Source organism: Botrytis sinoallii (genome assembly GCF_014898435.1).
Source record: "Botrytis sinoallii strain Bc 23 chromosome Unknown BSIN_005, whole genome shotgun sequence".
NCBI lineage: Eukaryota > Fungi > Ascomycota > Leotiomycetes > Helotiales > Sclerotiniaceae > Botrytis > Botrytis sinoallii.
In genome coordinates, this window is record NW_024066032.1 from 322,662 (window position 1) to 343,842 (window position 21,181).

At 42.3% G+C, this 21,181-nt stretch overlaps 7 protein-coding genes across 7 annotated transcripts; 3 read left to right on the plus strand and 4 right to left on the minus strand.

Moving 5' to 3' along the window:
• Positions 1–10: 10 nt before the first annotated feature.
• On the minus strand, positions 11–481 carry EAF02_003343 (uncharacterized protein; the record flags this gene model as incomplete). Its single annotated transcript, XM_038899391.1, has 1 exon — positions 11–481. One exon carries the CDS (start codon positions 479–481, stop codon positions 11–13), a length of 471 nt encoding a protein of 156 aa, XP_038760318.1.
• Positions 482–2,369: 1,888 nt separating this feature from the next.
• On the minus strand, positions 2,370–3,032 carry EAF02_003344 (uncharacterized protein; the record flags this gene model as incomplete). Its single annotated transcript, XM_038899392.1, has 1 exon — positions 2,370–3,032. The coding sequence occupies one exon, from the start codon at positions 3,030–3,032 to the stop codon at positions 2,370–2,372; it is 663 nt and encodes a 220-aa protein (XP_038760319.1).
• A 1,188-nt stretch (positions 3,033–4,220) lies between these two features.
• EAF02_003345 (uncharacterized protein) lies at positions 4,221–4,986 on the plus strand (the record flags this gene model as incomplete). The annotated part of the gene is made up of 3 exons (XM_038899393.1): positions 4,221–4,604; positions 4,684–4,773; positions 4,846–4,986. 3 exons carry the CDS (start codon positions 4,221–4,223, stop codon positions 4,984–4,986), a joined length of 615 nt encoding a protein of 204 aa, XP_038760320.1.
• Positions 4,987–7,201: 2,215 nt separating this feature from the next.
• Positions 7,202–7,661, minus strand: EAF02_003346 (uncharacterized protein; the record flags this gene model as incomplete). Its single annotated transcript, XM_038899394.1, has 2 exons — positions 7,202–7,548; positions 7,610–7,661. The coding sequence occupies 2 exons, from the start codon at positions 7,659–7,661 to the stop codon at positions 7,202–7,204; spliced, it is 399 nt and encodes a 132-aa protein (XP_038760321.1).
• A 430-nt stretch (positions 7,662–8,091) lies between these two features.
• Positions 8,092–9,377, plus strand: EAF02_003347 (uncharacterized protein). The gene is made up of 5 exons (XM_038899395.1): positions 8,092–8,287; positions 8,488–8,582; positions 8,660–8,683; positions 8,770–8,885; positions 8,964–9,377. The coding sequence occupies exons 1-5, from the start codon at positions 8,245–8,247 to the stop codon at positions 9,136–9,138; spliced, it is 453 nt and encodes a 150-aa protein (XP_038760322.1). The 5' UTR covers positions 8,092–8,244; the 3' UTR covers positions 9,139–9,377.
• Positions 9,378–10,600: 1,223 nt separating this feature from the next.
• On the plus strand, positions 10,601–11,946 carry EAF02_003348 (uncharacterized protein; the record flags this gene model as incomplete). Its single annotated transcript, XM_038899396.1, has 6 exons — positions 10,601–10,616; positions 10,673–10,704; positions 10,801–10,911; positions 11,000–11,550; positions 11,600–11,744; positions 11,803–11,946. 6 exons carry the CDS (start codon positions 10,601–10,603, stop codon positions 11,944–11,946), a joined length of 999 nt encoding a protein of 332 aa, XP_038760323.1.
• Positions 11,947–13,140: 1,194 nt separating this feature from the next.
• On the minus strand, positions 13,141–17,845 carry EAF02_003349 (uncharacterized protein). Its single transcript, XM_038899397.1, has 3 exons — positions 15,246–17,845; positions 14,027–15,191; positions 13,141–13,899 (listed from the first exon to the last, which is right to left on the minus strand). The coding sequence occupies exons 1-3, from the start codon at positions 17,638–17,640 to the stop codon at positions 13,443–13,445; spliced, it is 4,017 nt and encodes a 1,338-aa protein (XP_038760324.1). The 5' UTR covers positions 17,641–17,845; the 3' UTR covers positions 13,141–13,442.
• Positions 17,846–21,181: the final 3,336 nt, after the last annotated feature.

Here is a 21,181-nt window from a genome sequence, read left to right on the forward strand (position 1 = left end):
ACGAGTTTCGTTAACTCCAGACTTGATGAAAATCATTTTCTATTCGTTTTAGACCAGCAATTGCATATTCGAGGATATGGCACATACCTGGTACTAGTGGTGCTAATTTCATGAGAACTTTAGACCTCAATTTTCCGTCAATTATTGCGTGGTCAATAGAATCAATCAAAATTTTCTGATCTTGCTGACTCGGCTCCTTCGCATTGGACTTTGGGTATTTCTTCTGCCAAATTAGATCCCCGGAATTGACATCTGACAGCTTTACCATAACACCATCATAATATCCATGGTTGAAGCCGCATTCAGGGTGATTTCTAGACCAAACTCTTCTTCTTTTGAAAAGATAAACCGCGTAAGTTCTCCTGTTTGGGGTCTTTTTTCCAACTTCCATATACTCATCCAGGTATTGCGATTTCTTACTATCGGAATGTGGCAGACGAACAGAGAAACGTTCATATGACTCTCCTAAAGAAGCCGCCATGATGCCTTTGAGTTCTTGAGTAGGTGTATAGTGTCAGAAGCTTTTGAAATCGTGATGTAAACTGCTAGAGAGTACCGATATGTGCCGATGAGTGGGAAGGTTTCTAGAGAATTGTCAATCCACTAGGATCGCAGGATTTCTGAATAATTATCAGAAAACGGCGCAAGAAATAGATACTTGCTTTGGTTTCAAGTCCGTAGAATGAGATTGTATACTGTCTAAATCTCATGTGTGTTGGAGGGTTAAAAAACGCTAATTATGGTAGATAAAACCTTCAATAGAATTGAAAGTTTATGTCCAAAACGAATCATATAATGGAGAGAATTTATTTGCAAGATTTTGTGAAAGGTAATCGATGGGTTGTGGAAGAGATGAGTAGGGGAGACGACGAGGAAGAGAAAAAACATAGACTTGGTGGTAGATGTGATCAATTTATGAGAAAGTGAACGAAGAAAAACACCAATATCATGAGTATTAGATTTAGTGGATCTTAACAAGAATTGTAATACAGTGACGCCCACAAATTCAGAGACGTTCCTTCCCAGACTAGCATAGGGGTGCGATGCAAAGGTGAATCCAAGATACTCTTATCTGATGATGCTAACATACATTGCATTGTCTCTCAATCGCTTCACGTCATTTTACAAATATCTTCTATCCTCGCGAACACTTCCGAGGTATTTGCAAAAACCTCAAACCTCGAGATCTTTCCTCCCTCCTCTCCATCTTCTATGAGAAACATTTTTCCCAAAACTGGTATCCTGATTTCCCTCTCTTGTGGATCATTTTTGACAACATACGTAATGAAAACAGATTGGTAGATTTTGTTTCCAATTCGATCTAGCACACATTGATTACTATGACTTCATCACTAGTAGTTGAGACGGGGTTACATACCAACATCGACAAGCTCATGTTTCATACTTTTGAGCAGAGGAAAGACACCCTCGAAGAACAATATGCACTTTTGATTAGATTGGTGATCAAGATACAGTTTGCAGCCTGTAGAATAAAGAGTGATGGGTATACTTTTCTGATTCCATCTACTCCTTCCACTTCCTCTTCGTTTCCATATCTCAGTGTGGCATTCTTACCATAGAACTTCTCGAGACCATTTGTAGTCAGGGAATCAGCTGTTGCATGGAACTATTAAGTGCGTTAACTAATTTGCGTAACGGGACAAATCCACGAATATGGGTGTTGGTATATATACCTCGAGAACCAAACGCTTCTGTTGCATTCCTAGTAGCGTCCTCGGAAATCCCCATTGTGTATATGTCTAAGGAGTAATATCCCCACTAAGTCAGTCTGAGTCGCAGTACTTGAGGTCTTCAGCTGAAGACTTATACCTCTCGTTGATATCACGTGCACGGATACTTCTCGGATACATTTGATATTTGCTGATCAATCACCCACAACCGGGGTTGGGTCCATTTGGGTTTTGAATCTGTAGGGCGCTAAACTTTATAACATGGCGTTTCTTAAGGCACAATAAAGAAGTGTTGAAGATTCACAGTGATGATGTGCGTCACTAAATTAATCATTCTTAAGCCAATGCATCCATATCTGCTTGAATGCTTGGTTAAGTCTGTTTGCACAAGGTGGAATCACAGGAGAATAATGAACTGTTCAGTTGATAACTTCTCATTTGGAATTCCACAATTGGAGATTAAGTTTACTTCGGGAGCTTCAAGTTTGATTTCGCTCCACACTTATGTCACAAGAAATTATTGAAATGACCAAATCGACTTGAAAGATATCGCTTAATATCAATTCTGATCGTATTTCTCCCCTATAACAATCAATCTCTTGACTACCAGGCTCTCCTATCTTTATCTTGTCGTCCCAACTTCTTGGGTACTCAAGCCTTTCTCTCTGGGCCTGCTGATCAACTCCAAATCATTTTGGGATTCTCGTGCCACTTGATATTCTCCAGCGAAGTCTTTAGTTGCCCCTGCAACCCGTTATCCCCCAGAAGCATATCTTCAGGTTTGAATCCTTTAGTGCCGTACTTTTGTAAAAAGTACTCATCCTGATGAGACCACTTAGACCAGTGCCCTTTGTAAGGCTTTTTCTCCGGATGACTTCTTATTTGTGCTCCTCGTCTGGCTTCCTCAGCTCGTCTTTTTTGCTTCTTTTCGTTTTCCTCTTCTTCATTCTGCTTTTCTAGCCATTTGTTCCAAGCTTTTTCTGCGTCATCCACTCCAGCTCCGCAACCGTTCTTCAACGAGTCTAACCGGTCCATTCGACGCTTCTTTCGTGCCGTAAGCTTACTTATCTCTTCAAGCTTATCTGCAAGAGCTTTCGATGCCTTCTGCAGGTCTTTCATGGCCTCTCGAAAATTACTTTCATGCGCTTTGAGGCCTGTGTTTCCATGGTTATATTTCGAATCTAGGGAAAGGTCGAACTGTTTCAGATCTTTGACAAGTTGGTCGAATTCCGGGTATGTTGTGAGGAGATTCGCTGAGCCAGCATCTGATGTACTTGAAGATTTATTGTGGTCAGAAGACCCCCGTTTTGATTTGTGTTTAGAAGATGGAATCAATGACATGATGACACAAGTTGATATGAGGTTTGATCGTGAATGGAGATGAGTTATCGTTTTGTATCTCGGTTAGTGGATGAAGATGATTGAAAGTACTTGATTTCGGTACTTTTAAAACATGAAATTTCAATCTTATATATCTCAAGTGATGGCCTATTTAAGTCAAATACCGTTGGTATTCATCATCTTTCAAAAGACCTATCCAATGATTTCAATCCAACAAGAATACAAGCTTAAGCTCCCAAAATAGATCTTATATGGCGATAAAATGATATTCTGGAGCGTTCATAAGGCAGCAAGGCCCCGGAGTACTGCGTCGGGCGGCCTGTAGCCGTCTTGCGCCCGTTCCAGATTCTTTATGCTTGAATCAGCAACTCAAATGTGGCTCCAGCCTTCATTTAACTCTTGAGCATTTTTTAAGCTAATGTTTGTTACACAAGAGAGGTTGACGAATGATGTTCTGTGAGACTGAACCATACGCAGTCAATTTGAGCTGCTAGATTGAATCCGGATCGATATGGCCAATTAACTATAATTATACCAATTGCAGTGACATCAACTTGATCCGTATCAAATTTATTTCGTACAATGTAGCTAAAAACTTAAGCAAGACATTTGCTTGGGGTGGGTAGAACTTTCTCCCCTCACTACAAGGTCTGGAGGTGGGATATCTGATCACAGCTGTCAGTTGGTGTTGCTAATTGGTCATTGATAGACAGTTTGTGAAATTCCACATCTTGTAACGTCTGAGTGCATCTCGAAACTATTCATATCTCACAAGATAGAATTGAAGAATAATTCTGATAAGTTCCACTGGCATGATGTATATGATATTCGTCGAAGATTTTAAAATCACGGCGCGGAAATATTATTTCGCGAACCGTAACCTTACCGACGTTCTGGCCGCATCACAGCAAAAGCATCATCCCCTTCAGTAAGCTACTCAGCTACCCGACATAGCAATCCTCTGCAACCTCACCAACTCATCACTTATACTCTCTCTACATTTGCGATTACAGAACACACACTCACTCTCGCAAATTATCTACCCCAAAGTAATTCTGCACAATTTACTTATCCTCATACAATCCTTGCAATCACCACATCCACTCAACTCTACATCCTCCTTGCGCAAACCAAAACAAGTCACACCAAATCATTCGTACCTTGGCCTGCTATTAACAGTTCATAAAAATGTCCTTCGAATCGCCTCTTCCACCCTACAATGCCTCCGACCCCACGGCCACCTTCCTCAATTCCTCCTGTTTGGACCTCCTCCTTATCGAACTCGTCCCTCTGGCCTACCGTACTGTACACGCACTTGATGCGCCTTCTTCACCCTCTTCGTCCTCTCCAGATCCATCTGCGCCTCCAAAAATGGAAGAAGAAGAAGAACGCGAACGAGTATTTTACCGTCTTGAAAGTCTCGGATATCGTGTTGGATTGGGTCTCGTGGAGCGGTTTAGTAAAGATCGACCTCGCTTTACAGATACATTGGATGTTATTAAGTTTCTGTGTAAGGATTTGTGGATGTTAGTATTTAGGAAACAGATTGATAATCTGAAAACGAATCATAGGGTATTTTCTCCTCTTTTTTGGGTGCAACGGAAAATTGTTTGGTTGGCACAGATAAATTGATACTGACATGGGGGAATAGGGAGTCTACGTCCTGACAGACCATTCATTCCGGCCCTTTGCGCGCATGAGCACAGAGCCAGGCGGAAATGCAGTTATACGCGCTCAGCCTGTTAGTATCTCTTGCTTGTTCACACACGCCTCCAAAATTCGCAATGCAATGAGCTAACACTTAACCATTCAGTTCTTATACTTCCCCTGCGGCATAATTCGTGGAGCTCTCGCTTCAATGGGTATAAATGCTACCGTTCAAGCGGAAACAACTGAATTGCCGGGTGCTACATTCCAGATTAAGAGCATTGTTAATACTACCACGGGGAAATGATGATTATATTTGGATTATTGGAAACAATATAATAAATTCTGCTATTGCTGTCAGAACCACACAATAGGTCGGCCAGCTGTAATATGAAGAAGTGATGGGCTTTAGAGAATCCCTAATATACACTACCCAGAGCCGGATGCCAAGAGAGCACGAGAAAAATAAAGATATACCATACCACAATGTACATCATAGTACAATAATATTTGCGACTTAGCGATTTGCGATTTAGCGAGATGGCATCGCAAGGTATGGAACCGAATTAGATGATGATTAGCAAGGCGTCATAGGAAGGGACTGGTCAAACTAGGAAACAGCACGGTTATGGTAGTAGACATATCCCGCCGTCGATGTTGTCGTCAGGATCTCAGGCAATGGGCCACAGTAGATTGCCCAGAAGATCCACGCTATCAATGTAGTGAGGTTTTACTGTGGGGAATAGCAAGAGAGATGGCCCCTAAGCAGGCACATCATGGCCAGATGCAATTAGGAGAACTCACGTACGTTGAATACAATATACTTGGAGGTCCTCATATCGCATTGTTTCACAATAAAAGCAAAGTCAATTGCTACCTGCACTCACATCTTAATGGTCCATTCACCCTATCTTATTATGGTAATTTCCTTTCTCGCACTCTAGATTCTAGATGAAAAGAGGGCGAGGGCGAGGGCGAGGGCAGGGGAATGTAAAAACAACAGGCTTCTCTCAGACCTCTTGAGTAGATAGCCTCCACAAACCAAATAATCCCATGATTTTATTTTCTCCCTTCCTCCCCTCTCCGGACTTTAGGCCTTCCCACTTCATTCCACGAATCCATCTATTCAGTCATTAAAACTGGCCATAATCATATAAATAACAGCCGTCAATTTCCAGATTTGCAACAAAACCACACGTCCAGCACCTGATCACTTTCTAAGCACATAGGAAATCTTGAGCACTTGATAATTATAAAAATAACGAACCGCGCTTAGATATGCAAGAAAGTACTACTTTCCTCTACCAAGAGGATAATGCAGAGGGCCGAACCCTTAATATTTATAAAAATAACAAACCGTTTCCCTTAGATATGCAACAAAAAACTACCACCACTCGCTAGCTACTCCTCCATTCTCGAGTATCCAATAACCATAAAAATAACAACTCATTTCCCTTACACAGATAAGCAACAAAAAACTCCTGCTAAAACTACCCACCATCTAGCACTCCTCTCCTATCATATACTCAGCGATCATAAAAATAACAGCAATCTTTCCTAGATATGCAACAAGACTGATCAATCAAAGCCTCAATGTACTTTCTTCTTTCGCGTCTTCTCGCAATACTCGGCTAGATTCTGTTGTATATCTACCTACCTATTAGATTGTTTCAATTCTAGTCTAGATTATATTTATGAGGGGAGGGGGGAAAGGGGGGGAAGGGGAATATTTACCGAAGAGGATTAAATTCGTAAGAGTTAGCTAGCTAGCAGCCAGGTTATGAGATTCAATTGTTGGGTAGGAGGGGGTTAGCTAGGTATTATAATCTTTAATCTTCAAAATCGTTGGGATATTGTTTTGGGTCTTGCAAATGCTCATCATTCACAACTCACTTTGATCAGGAACTCCTCGCTGCCAGATCTAAAATCCATATTGTTGAACACCTAGAATAACATGTAGGAATGATGGAATAACTTATTTTCCCTATAATAATGTACACACAAGTGGGTATTATAACCCCTCTTCTTCTTTCAAATAATGGTTTCGATGTTGACAAATGAAATAAGGAGAAGAAGAAAAAATTAACGAAGGAAAGTATTGTAGGAGTATAAAAGAAATGTGCCTTCGTACTGGCACGTAGTAATTCCCGGATAACTATGATGCCGGGTTCAAAACCTCAAAACGCCATTTTCACTTGCTTGATGACATCCAGTACCAATTCAAGTCCGTCGCTAAAAAAATCAAACACTTTCCGTGCCTCCCAGATCCCATCCCCGTCCAAGTCCTTTCCGGTCTGTCCTGCTCATCCTTCCTGGGTATATCTCCGATCCGTATTCCAATTCAATCGCCTGTCCTCTCTCGTTCTTCATCTCTCTCCTAATTTCTAGTTTTCTCCAGAATTTGGGACTTTAGCCATATTGAAATAAAAACCCTCGATAAGACAGTCCTTCGCATCGTGTCTCTTGGCCAAACAAGCTTGCTCATCGAAGAACGTATATCCATATCTGCTCTCCCTCTTTCTTCACGAAAAGCTCACAAACTTTGGATCCCTCGGCTTCCCATCCGGTCCAATATTTTCTCTCTTGAAACTTTCCTGCATCCACAGTCTCCTCGCCTCATCAAAGTTGACCTTCTTTTTCTTCATGATTGACTGGATTTCTCTTTTTCCATTATCTGAAAGTCCATTTCGTGGATCCGAATCTAGGAGATTTTGAGAGAGATTGAAGTTTGAAGAGGTCAAACCAGATTCAATATCGTTTTCGAAGGAATGGGGAAGTGCGTGATAGGGCGTGTACATAAATCGGGGGAGACGCTCGAGGCAATGTTCGGGGATGTATGGAGACCAGCGATCGCGGGTTATAAAGGCGACTGGAATGGTGTTAGTAATTTGATTGTCTCAAATAGTTTATCCTGGGAAAGTAAAACTTACTAGTAGAGATAACAAGGAAAATGAAGACGGTCGTATAGAGTATATATGCCATCTTGACCTTTAATGTCGCCGGAGCCTTTTGAATATCATGCGCAGTTGGTCAACAGTTGTAGAATTCTTGATCTCCAAGTCTCTTTTCAACAAATCGTATTGGTGGTCGCAAAGGTGTTAGGTGATGGGTGATACAAAAAAGGAAAATAATTTAAGTAGAATAGGTAGTCATTAAGAGAAAGAAAGAAAAGAATCTGGCGATAACCTCGCAGCTCATCAGTTGATGCCCGCCTTATCCGAATAATTTGAGTGTATTGAATTTCTCTAACCGTCCAAACCTCACAGCCACCTTTCCGCATGCGATTGAGTCTTGGCTCGAGCTTGGAAAAGTGACGAATGCCTTCCTGCATGCCTTATTTATGCAGCTCTATGATGAGTCAGCCGTAAGGCATCAAGAGTCAACAACAGGCCAACAGACAGAAGACTAACATAGGATAAGCGAGACGAAATCTGATTGGACGCACAAATTCAGTGATTCGTGAATTTTAACGATTTTGCGACAAGATCTTGAGACTTAGACATAATTTCGACTACCGCCAACGACCAAAAGAATTTCCTCAATTCTCACTCACCAACCCGTCAAGATGTCTCAATACGTTTCCGCTGATTTGATCTGGGAGGTTACCAGTACGTTTACCTGTTTTTATTGTTGGAATGCCGAGGGATGGAATTGGAATTTGGGGTCGAAGGTTGAAGGGACTTGAGGGGAGTTGAAAGGACTCAAGAGGGAAACGTTGGATTGCAGTTTCGAACACGAAGAGGATGCGAAGATAGGAGGAGAATCGAATAGAGATGGACAATTACTGATGGTTATGGAATTTATCTAGGATCCCAGAACGCTTTCTTGGTCAAGCGCTCAACTGGTGGTGGAAGCACCTTCTCCAGAGATCCCTTGAACTTGACCAACAAGCACTCCAGAAAGGTACGGAATTATCGGGATGATTACAGCAATCTCTATCGCAGAATCTCCAACAAGAATAAAGGCTAATTGAATTGCAGTATGCTGGTTTCGTCAACGACAAGGTACGATACGAATATGATTCCCCAACGACGAAGACAAATAGAGGAATGGAAATGGAATGAGTGGTACTAATCAAGTCTATGGATAGGCCGTTGGTGTTGTCCCATCTGAGAAGGGTGTTACTTTGATCACCAAGAAGACCTCTGCCAGCCAAAAGCCAGCATCCAGCTTGAACAAGACCACCTACAGCAAGTCCGGCAGAAAGTACGTTTGATCCAATTATGGAACCTCGTCGAACCCAGGAATGAAAATTGATACTAACAAAACTTTTCCTAAAAATAGGACCTTCGCTGGTGTCGCAAAGACCGTCGCCCAAGGTGGATACAGATCTGACCTCCGTGCCGAAGCCGTCGCCCGTTCCTCCGCTATCCTCGAATCCCAAACCCCTAAGAAAGATGCCCCAGCACCAAAGCTTAGAGGATCCAAGGCCTCTAAGGCTGCTGAGAAGGAAGAGTAAAGGATACCAATTTGATCTGGTTGGGGAATGGGGGAATTGATTATTGTTCAATTGGTTGGGTCTAGTCTGGTTCCTCAGGTACTCTTAATGAGTGGAGTGGTCTATTTTATGACATTTGAGACAGACATACAAACTAGTTTTCAATGAATCGGTTACATCATGATGGCTTTTGGAAATCCGGATGGAGTTCAAAGTGATGGTTGTGAAGTGATGGTGAGACTAGATGGTGGAGTTGATTGAATGTTTAGAAGCGGAAGGAAGGCTCAAGCAATCGGCATCACAATCCACAACGGAAGAGTACCCATCCCATTCCCAAGCTCAAATTGCGATATGCGGACATGTGAATATGATGACCGGAACAATCCGTAGAGCATTCTCCCCTCATAATGCACATGTCTTTGGGAAGAACGATAGACGCGTCCGTAGATTTCCGAAGCGAAGGGAATTATGCCTCGGTCAGTAGACAATATAGACAATTAGATTACCGTTTCCCCAGACTTACCCAAGGTTACGTATTTGATGGGTAGATTCCGGAGAAGATGGCACTTTTATATAAACAATCAATGTTCTTCGATTTGGAATGGATGTGATGTGATATCTCTTCATTACCGGCCGGTACTTTACACGTGTTTATCACTTACCATCTATCCATTTTCACTATCCACTCAGCTCAGTTATCAACCTACCAGTTCCAACCTACCAATACCAAGAAGTCCCAAGAAACGCACGACTGCCCAGGTGTAACAAGGTAAGACCCGAGTTCCCTCTTGCGGTCCCCAAGTATCCCCAAGTATCCAATGAGAGAGGGAGATTGGAAGAATTGCCCGCCATAGCAAGCACCCTTCGACTTTTTTACCCCTCCAGCCAACCAAATCAGAACCAACCAAATCATCCATTTTGTTTGAGCTTCTGACCCTTTTTAATAAGCTTTCCAGTTCACCGTTTTCAGATTGGAGAATAAAGACTGACCGATTCGCTGTTTTCTGATGGGAAAAGATAAATCGAAAGAGAATAAAAAGACTTGATATTAATTTAATTACCTGAGGTATGTACGAGTATATCTTTCTATTTAATAAGTCAGAGTGAAGAAGGGTTGAGAAAGGATTAATAAGCAAGGAAGTGAGGGGTGAAATGAAATAGTAGAGAAGAGAGAAGAGAGAAGAGAGAAGAGAGAAGAGTGAAGAGTGAAGAGTGAAGAGTGAAGAGTGAAGATTGGATGAGTGGATGGATGGGTGGATGGATTTGAGTTGTTGAGGGGTCCAATTTGTTGGATGGGCGAGGCGATGCGGGGTATTGGTGTGCGCTGATTGTTTGGCGTGAAGTACTACTAACAATTCTCGACTGGACAGAACTTACAACTCACACTCACACTCACATCACATACCTCAATACCTCAATACCTCAATACCTCAATACAAAAACACACATACACATACCTCTACACACACTCACATATCTCAAAATGGGTTTCAAAGCTGGTAGGTATCTTTATTATGCAAGATTGAGATGGCAAAGATACTGATTTGAGGCATAGTCGTCGCTGGTGCTTCTGGAGGAATCGGACAGGTAAGTTACATTTACTTGATTTGGATCTTCTGGATGAAACTCAGAAGAGGCGGATTTGTTGAATAGATTGCTAATTTGTTATCGTGTTGCCCATAGCCATTGTCTCTTCTCCTCAAGACCTCTCCTCTCATCACCGAGTTGGCACTTTACGATGTTGTCAACACTCCTGGTGTTGCCGCTGATCTTTCGCACATCTCGAGCCCAGCTGTATGTATACAATCCGAAGAAATGGGACGAGTCTCGGAAATGTTGGGAAAGAAGACATATCAGGAGCTAATCTATGCCAACTACACAGAAAATCACTGGATACTTGCCAAAGGATGATGGTGCCAAGTTGGCATTCAAGAACGCCGACATTATCGTCATCCCAGCTGGAATTCCCCGTAAGCCAGGAATGACCCGTGATGATCTCTTCAACATCAATGCTGGAATCGTCAAGGGTCTCATTGAGATCATCGCCGATGTTGCTCCAAAAGCCTATATCCTTATCATCTCCAACCCAGTTAACTCTACTGTCCCAATTGCCGCTGAGGTTCTCAAGGCCAAGGGAGTCTTTGATGCTCAACGTCTTTTCGGTGTCACCACCCTTGATGTTGTTAGAGCCGAGACCTTCGTTGCTGAAATTGTCGGAAAGGCAAACCCACAAGAATTGACTATCCCAGTTATTGGTGGTCACTCTGGAGAGACCATTGTCCCACTTTTCAGCCAAGCTAAGCCAAGTGTTGACATCCCAGCTGACAAATTGGATGCTTTGGTTAACAGAGTTCAATTTGGTGGTGATGAAGTTGTCAAGGCTAAGGATGGTGCTGGATCAGCTACTCTTTCTATGGCCTATGCTGGCTTCCGGTATGTTTAAAAATCTAAAATCTAAAGGATTTAATTGACCAGATAATAGTTTCGCCGAGAAGGTTCTTAAGGCCTTGAATGGTGAGAAGGGTATTATCGAGCCAACTTTCGTCTACCTTCCAGGTGTTCCAGGTGGTGAGGCTATTGCCAAGGAGACTGGCCTCGATTTCTTCTCTGTTCCTGTTGAACTTGGCGTAAGTCTATTTCTACTTCTTATTGAAGTCGAGATTAAGGAAGCTAACTATCATATAGACAAACGGTGCCGAAAAGGCTCAAAACCCTCTCTCCAACATTAACGACGCCGAAAAGAAACTTTTGGCCGCCTGCCTCGATGGTCTTAAGGGTAACATTTCTAAGGGTGTTACCTTTGCTAATGCTCCTCCTCAACAAAAGTAGTTTCCCTATCTTGATATCTTACCTCTCTTCTTCTTCCTTCCTACTTTTCAAATCAGGCACTTGAAAAGAATAAAGTTGTTTGCGATGGAAACTTAGCCTTTAGCAGAAAAAATTTCCTTGTTCCTTGACTAATCGTTGGCGTCTTGCTTAGATAGATTGTGAGAAGTTCTTTCGATTTTTGGATGAGGGATTTGGAGGCTTTTCTTTCCCTGGCTTCACTTCATTTCTTATTCTTCTTCGGGAATGTTTCGAGAGTGGTAGTTATGGAAGAATGGAGGTGGGATAAAAGAGGTCTAAGGAGAGGTTGAAGCGTGAGAGGGAAGTAGAGGTTGACAGGAATGAAATAATGAAATAATCAAAAATAGATATTGGATCCACGGGATGGGATTGAGAGGATAAGGATAGGAAATGAATTGAGTGGGTTCATGTCGGATCGGAGCCATAGAATCAATGAGTTGATGGAACAGGGAAATGGAATAGCGTTGATCATGGAGTTGATATCAAGAAATGAAATGAAGTTGATTTTTAAAAACTGAAATTTCTCTATGGATTGTGTTGAAATGAACCAGGCCCGAGTATTCCGTTGTCCGGATTGTTTGAAATGCTGGAGTAAGTTTACAAGAGGTTCCCTTCCTTTATTTTCATTCTTCCTCTTATATCCTTCTTTCCGCCGTTCTTAGTTTCTGAATCTCGGGGTTTCTGCGTTGTGTTTGATTTATTGGGGTTTAGAATTTGTAGACAGCAGTAGATGATAGATGAGAGATATTAAATTTCAGATTTTGTACATTGTACATTGGATATTCAAAAGCATGTGAGATTGTCAATCAATAAATGATAATTTGCAGTTGAGAAGTTTGAGAAGTTGAGACGTTGGAAAGTTGGAAAGATGGAAAGTTGAGAAGTTGAGAAGCTAAGAAGTTGAGAAGTTGAAAGGATGGATGAATATAGTTGAGAATTTTCTATGTATGGTATGTAATCTTATATCAAGATTCTATATTAAGATTCTATATAAAGATTTCATGTTAAGATTTCATGTTAAAGATTCCATGTTAAGATTTCATGTATATATCTAATAAGAAGTAAAAGTAAAAGTAAAACTAGATTTGATGTATTTCATTGGATTGTAATTTATTGAATTGTATTGTATATGAAATAACGAGATCTTGAGGTATAGAAGAGAGAAAGTGAGAGAATAAAAGAAGAGAAGAAGAGAAGAAGAGAAGAAGAGAAGAGAAGAGAAGAGAAGAAGAAGAGAAGAATCCATCAAAACCGTATCCAATCCAATCCAATCCAATCCAATCCGGTCTAAACCCATAAAAAGTTGAAAGAAACATCGCCTAAACTCCTCATCCTTCATGCCACATATCAAAACCCGGAGCCAGTCCTATTCCCAATCCCAATCCCGATTTCTAATACTACATACAGCATACGTTACTCTCATTTAGGGTTCGTTTTCCCAATCCTGATCCCTAATTCCCAATTACCAGTTATTCACCCTAAATCCCCTTCTTCCCCTCCACACTCCCCTCAAACCTATACTCTCGCCCCCTACACACCCTATCCACGCGCTCCCTAACCTCAGGATACACATCCCTATACGCCTCCCTGCCCATCCAACAATCCAGATGTCCATACCCTCTAATCTCAGTGCGTTCATACATTTCAAACTCGGTCCCTCCGCCATTCTCGTCCCTCAGAATTTCGAGCGTCTTTGTCGTACTTTCTGGATTGAGGACTTTGTTGTCCGAGCCGGAGAAGAGGAAGAAGGGGATACCTTTAAGACGACGGATGTTTTTGGACGAGGTGAGCGGGTGGAAGAGCGGCGCGTTGCCGGTGACGTGTCCGATGGTGCCCATTTTCATGAGGAGGTGGAGACAAGTCATGTTGACGCCGGAGAAGAATCGGTTAATTTGACGATGTGTCGCTTCGTTGAGGTTGTTGTGGTTCCAGAGACTAGGGGTGTATTTTGATTAGCGTTGTTTTCTATCTCAATTTCAATTCCATTTCAGTTCCATTTCAATTTCATTGAAGTTGAAGAGGAAGAGTAAGAGTAAGAGTAAGGGACAGGGAAAATACATACCGACCGAAAATCAACGAACAGCGATGGCACGAAACATTATTACAAATCTCACACCTCTTATCGGGATAGAATCTCAACAGCTGATTGACCGCTTGTTGGAAATATGAATCTTCCTTCGTACTACTACAGCTGAACCAATTCCCTCCAAAGAATTTATACAACTTGTCAAAGGGAATGGGACCCGCTAGCGCCTTTGCCAAATTCAAAGTTGCCCAAATTGGGTTCATGAAGACCTGCGAACAGGTAACTCCTAAGATCCAATTCGCTGGAATAGTACCATCTAGGAGTCCGGACGAAAATGCCACAGAGCCCATACAATGAGCGATTGTATAGATAGGATCATGGCCATGTTCTTTGCGGATCCATTGGAGCGAGGCTTTGATATCTAGACGCGCATCGAAGGTGGTCCAGTTATTTTCTGCAACCGCGAGTTGACAGATACGATGAACGACGACGAAGCAGCGGTAGCCAGCGCGGGTGAAATAATTGATGGCATTTACTTCAATGGTTGGAAGCGCGAAGATTTGATGATCGACTGAGGCACCGGGGATGAAGAAGAGGTTTTTGGTTTCAATATTCGGATTTTGGGGCTCCCAGACGTGAAGAAGGGTCTTCACATTGTCGGAGGCGACGATTTGGATAGTATCGTCGGGACGAGTTTCGTTTATGTAGCCGGTGTAGGTGACGGATGGGTACTGAAGATATGTAAATGGAGCGAAGAAGAGATTGGCTGATTGTTTTGCGAAGAAAGTCATAAAGCTTGTGGTGGATTGAAGTCTAGACCAGAAGTTACGACCAAAAGCCTGGAGTGTGAATATTTGCGATAAGAAATCCTTGGGTTGGATATGCATCATTCCTCTTCCTAGTACAGTCTTGTTGGCATCTTTCTCTGTGATGGTGACGTATAATGTTGATGCGGCGGTCCAGAATTTCAATGGTCCAAGAGCAACTGATGAATCAACGATTTTAAACCCATGGAAGTGTAATTGTTTTCCATCAGTAGAGGTCATATCGAAATCGTATGTTAGATTTCGAGTACCAGGAGCTTGATGATCGACGCTGAAGAGTTGGAAGTCTCCACGTTGAACCATAAAAGGACTACCAGGCAATGAAGCACAAACGAATGTGCCAGTCAACATAGCCGAATGATCCGCTCGATGCACAACTATTGAAGCGATGTTAGTAATGGTATGAGATTTGCATAGGGGAAATTACATACTTTTGCGTGTATCAAAAGTTTTGACACTCAAAAAGAACCGTGAAGCCTCGCAAAGCCCCCTAGCAGTTTTGGCAGCAATTTCATAATCTTCTCGGTGATCACCCTTCAGATTCTCTCCAATATGAACGAACCCTTCCATCACCTCAGTAAAACCAAACCCGCTTGTCTTGGAATTTTCAGATTCATCAATCATCTTAGTAGCTTCCTCGACCTCAAAGTTTTGTGTGCTGTAACTCTGCAATTGCATGGGAGCATACTTCGGTTCGCCGAACAAATCTAACACACCATTGCTGGTATCATAATCAATGCTAAGATTGAGGTTCTTCGCGGCATGAGCAACTGAGCGCTCAGCCAGCGCTGTAATTGTTGCAAATGGATTGACGCCTAGTGCGCAGGGAATGACAGCAGCATCGGAAACTATGAGACCAGGATATGTCTCACTACCGTTACCAGTGAGAAGTTCTCCAAAGTGATTGGTAACTCCATACTGTGCGGTGTTATCCGAGCTCATGCAAGCACCTCCGATAGGATGAACGGTGATTTCTTGCTGGCCTAGTGTTGAATAAAATGGATTATTGACGAATGTTCCACCGACAGCTTCGGTGGCTTCTTTGAGGACGTTGTTGATTTTCCTGACATGATCACTTCGACCCACACCAAGAAACTCAAGACACGGTTTATCGTCTTTGAGAGTGAGGATGGCTTGATTGGTATCGTGGCTCATAACAAGATATGTTTGTGTTCTCTCAATACTACCTTTTTTGTAGTATGGACCCAAGAAACGACTTCCTGCAGATGATAGTGTGTGCCTCAATCTCTCGAGAGTTGTCAAATCCGCTGGTGCTTCAGAACCTGGAAGTTTCTCAAGCATGAATTGAAACAGTGGAGCAAGTGCTTTTGGAATCGCACCCTCTTCAATAACATATCCATCCAAAACATTTGCATGGCCCTCTCGATTGTCGATGATGCCTGTGATAGTAGGACCAACAGGATTATCTGCTGCGGGGGATGCACGACCAATTGCGTTAACGTCCACATCGGTGTTATAGCCAAAAGCTAACATATCACCATTGCCACTCATGGATTTGCCTACTCTGTCGCTCATGCTCATTCCTAAGCTCCTACTTCGAAGAAGAATTTCTGTTGAGCCAATGGATCCGGCTCCGAGGAAGACGCACTTCTTTGCATGTACCCACAGAAGATCTTCGTAAATATTGGTCTTGAAAGATCCACGATTGCTTCCATGCCATGCAAAGCATACGAGATAACCTTCTTGTTTAGGGTCTGGATGTTTTTTAACATATCTTACTTCGCATTCACAGAACATTTCTGCTCCCCAATTCCATGCATCCGAGAGATAGTTTACCAAAGTACTGCTTTTGCTTCCATCATTAACACCCGTGCAATCCATACCCGTCAAAGCAGATGGGTACATCTCAACTCCAGTACTGTTTGGTCCTCCAAGGAATCGAGTAGTTTGTGGTGGGCGATAGAATTTCTCATGCATACCTAGAATTTTAGCCTGCTTCTCCAGTAATGTCAACTTGGGGAGCGCAGGCCAGTCTTCTGGATAACTTTGAGGTTGTAGAACAGATGCAGCTCTGTCGTAGTATTCTTTTAGTGCTTTTTCCTCTCGCAATTCCTTTGGCCAACAATCCATAGCCAAAGTGTCTTTGTCGGCTTCGAGAAATATATTGGCGTTCAAAAGACTTGTTCCACCCAAGCCATTGGCTACGAAGGCATTTTGACCCTTTCCAAATATAAGATGATAGAGACCTGTAGGATCTCCCTCTTCTACCATAACACCCGGTAGAATTCCCGGACCAAAATTTCCTGATACATGAAGTTCCTCCATCGCGTGCTTGGTACCACTGGGATACTCTCCCGGCCATTTTTCCTTGCCCCTTTCCAAGAGACATACTGATTGTCCAGCTCTTGCCATACGACTAGCAGCAACTGATCCACCATAACCTGATCCAATCACCACTACATCATAAGCATTCCTCAGAAGCTCTACAGGTTTCGATATCCGAGGAAAGTCTCTGCTGTCTGGGTCATCGGTATATGTCTGGATCTTTGAATGTTGTCTCGCTTGACCCCCTGATGCTGTAGTACGAGCACCAAAAGATTCAATTCGATGTGATTTGTCAAGAGGCCGGTGTTCGTCATCACTTGAACAATGCCCATTTGATTGTGTGTGACCATTGATGTTTTTAAGAACGTCAAAAGATTCATCTAGTCCACTATCTTCATAATAATGACCTTTCTGACCGTTACTTGAATTAGTGCCATTGACACCATTTGGTTCATGTTTTTTCCCATTGGCGTTGATCCCATTACGCCGCTGTTTACCGTTTGGCATATTGGGAAACTCTAAGGGCTCAGATGTCGCCATGATGAGATTTGTACCAGTCTCGGTACACCAGTGGAAATCTGTTACACTTGAAACCTCAATTGAAGTATTGATAGCTCAATAGTGAAACAAAATTTAGAGATCCGAATGTCGATACACTCGCGCAGCAGGGGTTTCTGATGATCGACTGAGATCTTCAACGGATAACGCTAGCTTTGAAGATATATATATATATATATATATATATGAGTAAACTTAGCAAAGAGAAATTAAAAAGTAATTTTTTGAAACAAGAGAGAACAACAGTCTTTGTGAAATGAGTAGTATTTAACAACAGAATATAAGCAATATGGAGAAACAGCTTCGTTAAGATGTTAGGGGTTTTCCAAGGCTGAGTAACATCAAGCTGAAAGGAATGTGGAATTGAGATATGATTCCAGCCACCAGGTCCCATGTCTCGTCTGAGCCGAATATTGTACCTCTTTTCCCCGGGGCGTACATGACGACAAGCATTCATCAGGCTACTACTGGGGAAGTACTCGCAAATTGACCAGTGAAAGCGTAAGATCCGAAAATGTACTGTGAATGTTTTCATACCTCAGTCAATTTAATGACCCGATACCAAGAAATATAGACTAGACCGACCAGACCTATTTTAGTTAATCGGCTGAAGTGTGGGGGCCGGTCACCCCATTTGATTGATGACAAAATGATTTATATGTAAAATAGATTTTCAATCAGCCGCGGATGTAAGCATCGAAAAAATCAAATCAGTAAGACGACCTGCTTTGTGGTTATTGGGGTTGTGAGATTGGCTCGATTGGTTGTTGATGAAGGAGAAGTAGTGAATAAGACGATCAGCCCTCAATTCTGCCGCTCCTTTCGAAGGTGCTATGGGGAAACATATTCGAGGATCCTTACAAGATCGCTCTCCCCTCTATTCCCTTATTTTCTTCATCTGCTTTCCCATAATAGACAGGATGGATAAAAAGGTACCAATAATTGACGATAGCATCCCACCATCATATCTCGGGAAGAACGATGTGGCTTACAGCATGCAGCTAACGATGTGATAACCCTCATTGTCACCACATTAGGAACTCTGGCTTCTTTTTGATATGCTTTAGTTGTGCAAGCGGAGTGATTGAACGCCGCTGGTGCACATCAATCGCGGCACATTTCCATCCCATGTACCAAGGTCTCTTGAGCGAAATACGAGATATGACGGCTAGAAACATTTGTGAAGGAAATCTGATCCTGATTGATATCAATGCATAGAAATCATCTTGTGTGTCAACCATCTACTCTGTACCGTTAACCGTTCTGTGTCCGAATAAGTCACAATGGTACCTTGTCGTCATGAAAGTGGAGAGTCAGCTTACGTGAATTCAAGCGTGCTCTGCCTCAATATATGAATCTCATCTCATACTTTGTAGAATTGTTAGAGAAAAAGCCCATGCTTGCAGTTAGATAACGGAAGGTTCAACCCGTTGTGAATAATGCCTCCGTTTGGTGGTGGAACATAGCCCTACCCGCCCAGAAGATTCCCGATAAAAATATTCTTTCGACACAGTCAGCACCCAGATATGAATGTCGGTAAGATTGACACGTTTATTCTTGTCCTCCCATTGCTCGCAGTGGTTCGTGTTTGGATGAATGAGGAGCGAGGCGGCAACCAGGTCCTGCAAGGGTTAATCTATTTTCGTAAGCAAAATCATGTGATTTGAATTCGTTCAAGATTCGATACAGTACTCCGGTGAGATGACTCGACCCCCTTTCCGGGACTATACCGCTTTTGTATTTTCAGCACCGAGATTGTTTCCTTCTTGGCCCCAACAATGTCCCTTGAACATTCAAAGATATCTGTCTCTGTTCCTCTTGTCTCTGTGTCTCGATCTGGCACCTTCCACGCCCTATTTCCGGGTAAGAACTAGGAGAAGCTCATAAGCCAAGAAACGTGGTTTACTGGTGGGGAATCCTTCGATCGTAGCGTTGCGTAGAACCTGAAGCGGCTCAATGTGGATACGAGTACCCAGCATTTGAGCTGCTGTATGTCAATGTGGGTCACAAAATGACTTGCTCGTCTCGAGCGCGTTTCCCTCGTCCTCCTGTCTGCGTCTGCGCCTCCTCCATCTTTGATCACCTTCCATTGTCGAGTCTTAGTACATTCCATATGCCCTACCACCCCACTTACATCATGATGTGTGTGTGCATGTCAGAGTGAGGCTTAGGCTTATTGCCGTTTTCTACTTCTCCCACCGCATAGTGCCATACTTGCAAATCCTTCACCATCTGATCGCTCACCATAATGGGGCATACTTCAAGTGAACTTACCCTGCGGCACAGATTAGGCTACTGATTTCGTTGAATGCAAGGCAGAAAGTCAATTCTTGATCTTCAAACTTTTGTCGTCATCGACTTGACAAGTTACTGCTAGTGCCGTAAACCCGGTGGGAAACAAGGTAGACGACATGCATAGCGTAGCATAACATAGCATCCGTTTCCTACAACATGATTTGCCAGTATTTGAGAGAATGTTCCGTTTGTACGAAGTACAGCGAAGAACTTACATTCGTCTCTTCTCCAAATTTGCAATTACCGCTGATCTATTGGTTTACACACGGGAACAATCCAAATATTACCAACAACAAGCTTACTGTGATCCCCACCAAAACCAGTGACGAGCCGAACCATCGGTATACATATTATTCTTATTGCAACCATACATCTGCATCAGATATGCAGATATGCAGATATGCAAACCTCATGCAATATGTATCCTTCACTATCAAGACTCAATACTTGGTGATTGTCTTCTTCTGATCACATGTCTGCAATCTAAACATCCAATTCATTTGCAAAACGTACCTTCGGAAATCCCCTCGCTATGCGTATATTTTACGATTATTAGTATAGATGATTTGTATCTCTGGATTCCTTACCTACAGCGCTCTTTCTTAGTTCTTAAGTCATTACAGGTACGTAGAATGGAGAAATTGGGTATATAAACAGTTTGTGTCATCCTTTCAAAAAGTTAGATACCTAGTAAAGAGACTCTAGCTCGGAGATAGTCTTCCAGGAGTCTTATTGATTTTTCGAGGGAGCACTTAAGAAGGCTTTAGAAGATAGTATGGTATCATGATAAGTTATACTAACAGCAAAAATCTTGCGAACAGAATAAAGAAGAGATACCAAACCCTAACAACCTTTCCCAACAACAAGAAACAATACAATCCTATTCCCAGAGATCTTCTATCTCGCGAACACCGCATTCAACTTCCAATCATCTACAGTGTGAGGAATATTCACATTCGCACAGCGAAAGTAAAGTACAACAATAATCTCTAAACATATGACACGATTTACTTATTTTATACCAAATTCCTGCGATACACACTCAGTAAACAGAGTACTGTATAATCTCCTACCTACATTTCCGTCAAGCCATAAATCCGCCAATAAACCAAAAAGCACTTTTTGCCCTTAGGTCGTAGCCGATATCACTTTAATAATGCAGGGTGATAATTGCAAATCAAGTAGTGAACATAGGAGAGTCAATGCAGGGTGATAATTGTAAACCAAA

What these genes read in the sequence shown, in the direction of transcription:
- EAF02_003347 (XM_038899395.1), top strand. Translation starts at nt 8,245, where the DNA reads ATGTCTCAATACGTTTCCGCTGATTTGATCTGGGAGGTTACCA. An exon ending in CTGGTTTCGTCAACGACAAG is followed by an intron (nt 8,684 to 8,769) that starts GTACGATACGAA and finishes GTCTATGGATAG; the next exon opens with GCCGTTGGTGTTGTCCCATC. An exon ending in TACAGCAAGTCCGGCAGAAA is followed by an intron (nt 8,886 to 8,963) that starts GTACGTTTGATC and finishes TCCTAAAAATAG; the next exon opens with GACCTTCGCTGGTGTCGCAA.
- EAF02_003349 (XM_038899397.1), bottom strand. Translation starts at nt 17,640, where the DNA reads ATGGCGACATCTGAGCCCTTAGAGTTTCCCAATATGCCAAACGGTAAA. An exon ending in AACTTTTGATACACGCAAAA is followed by an intron (nt 15,192 to 15,245) that starts GTATGTAATTTC and finishes TCGCTTCAATAG; the next exon opens with TTGTGCATCGAGCGGATCAT. An exon ending in TGTTCGTTGATTTTCGGTCG is followed by an intron (nt 13,900 to 14,026) that starts GTATGTATTTTC and finishes ATACACCCCTAG; the next exon opens with TCTCTGGAACCACAACAACC.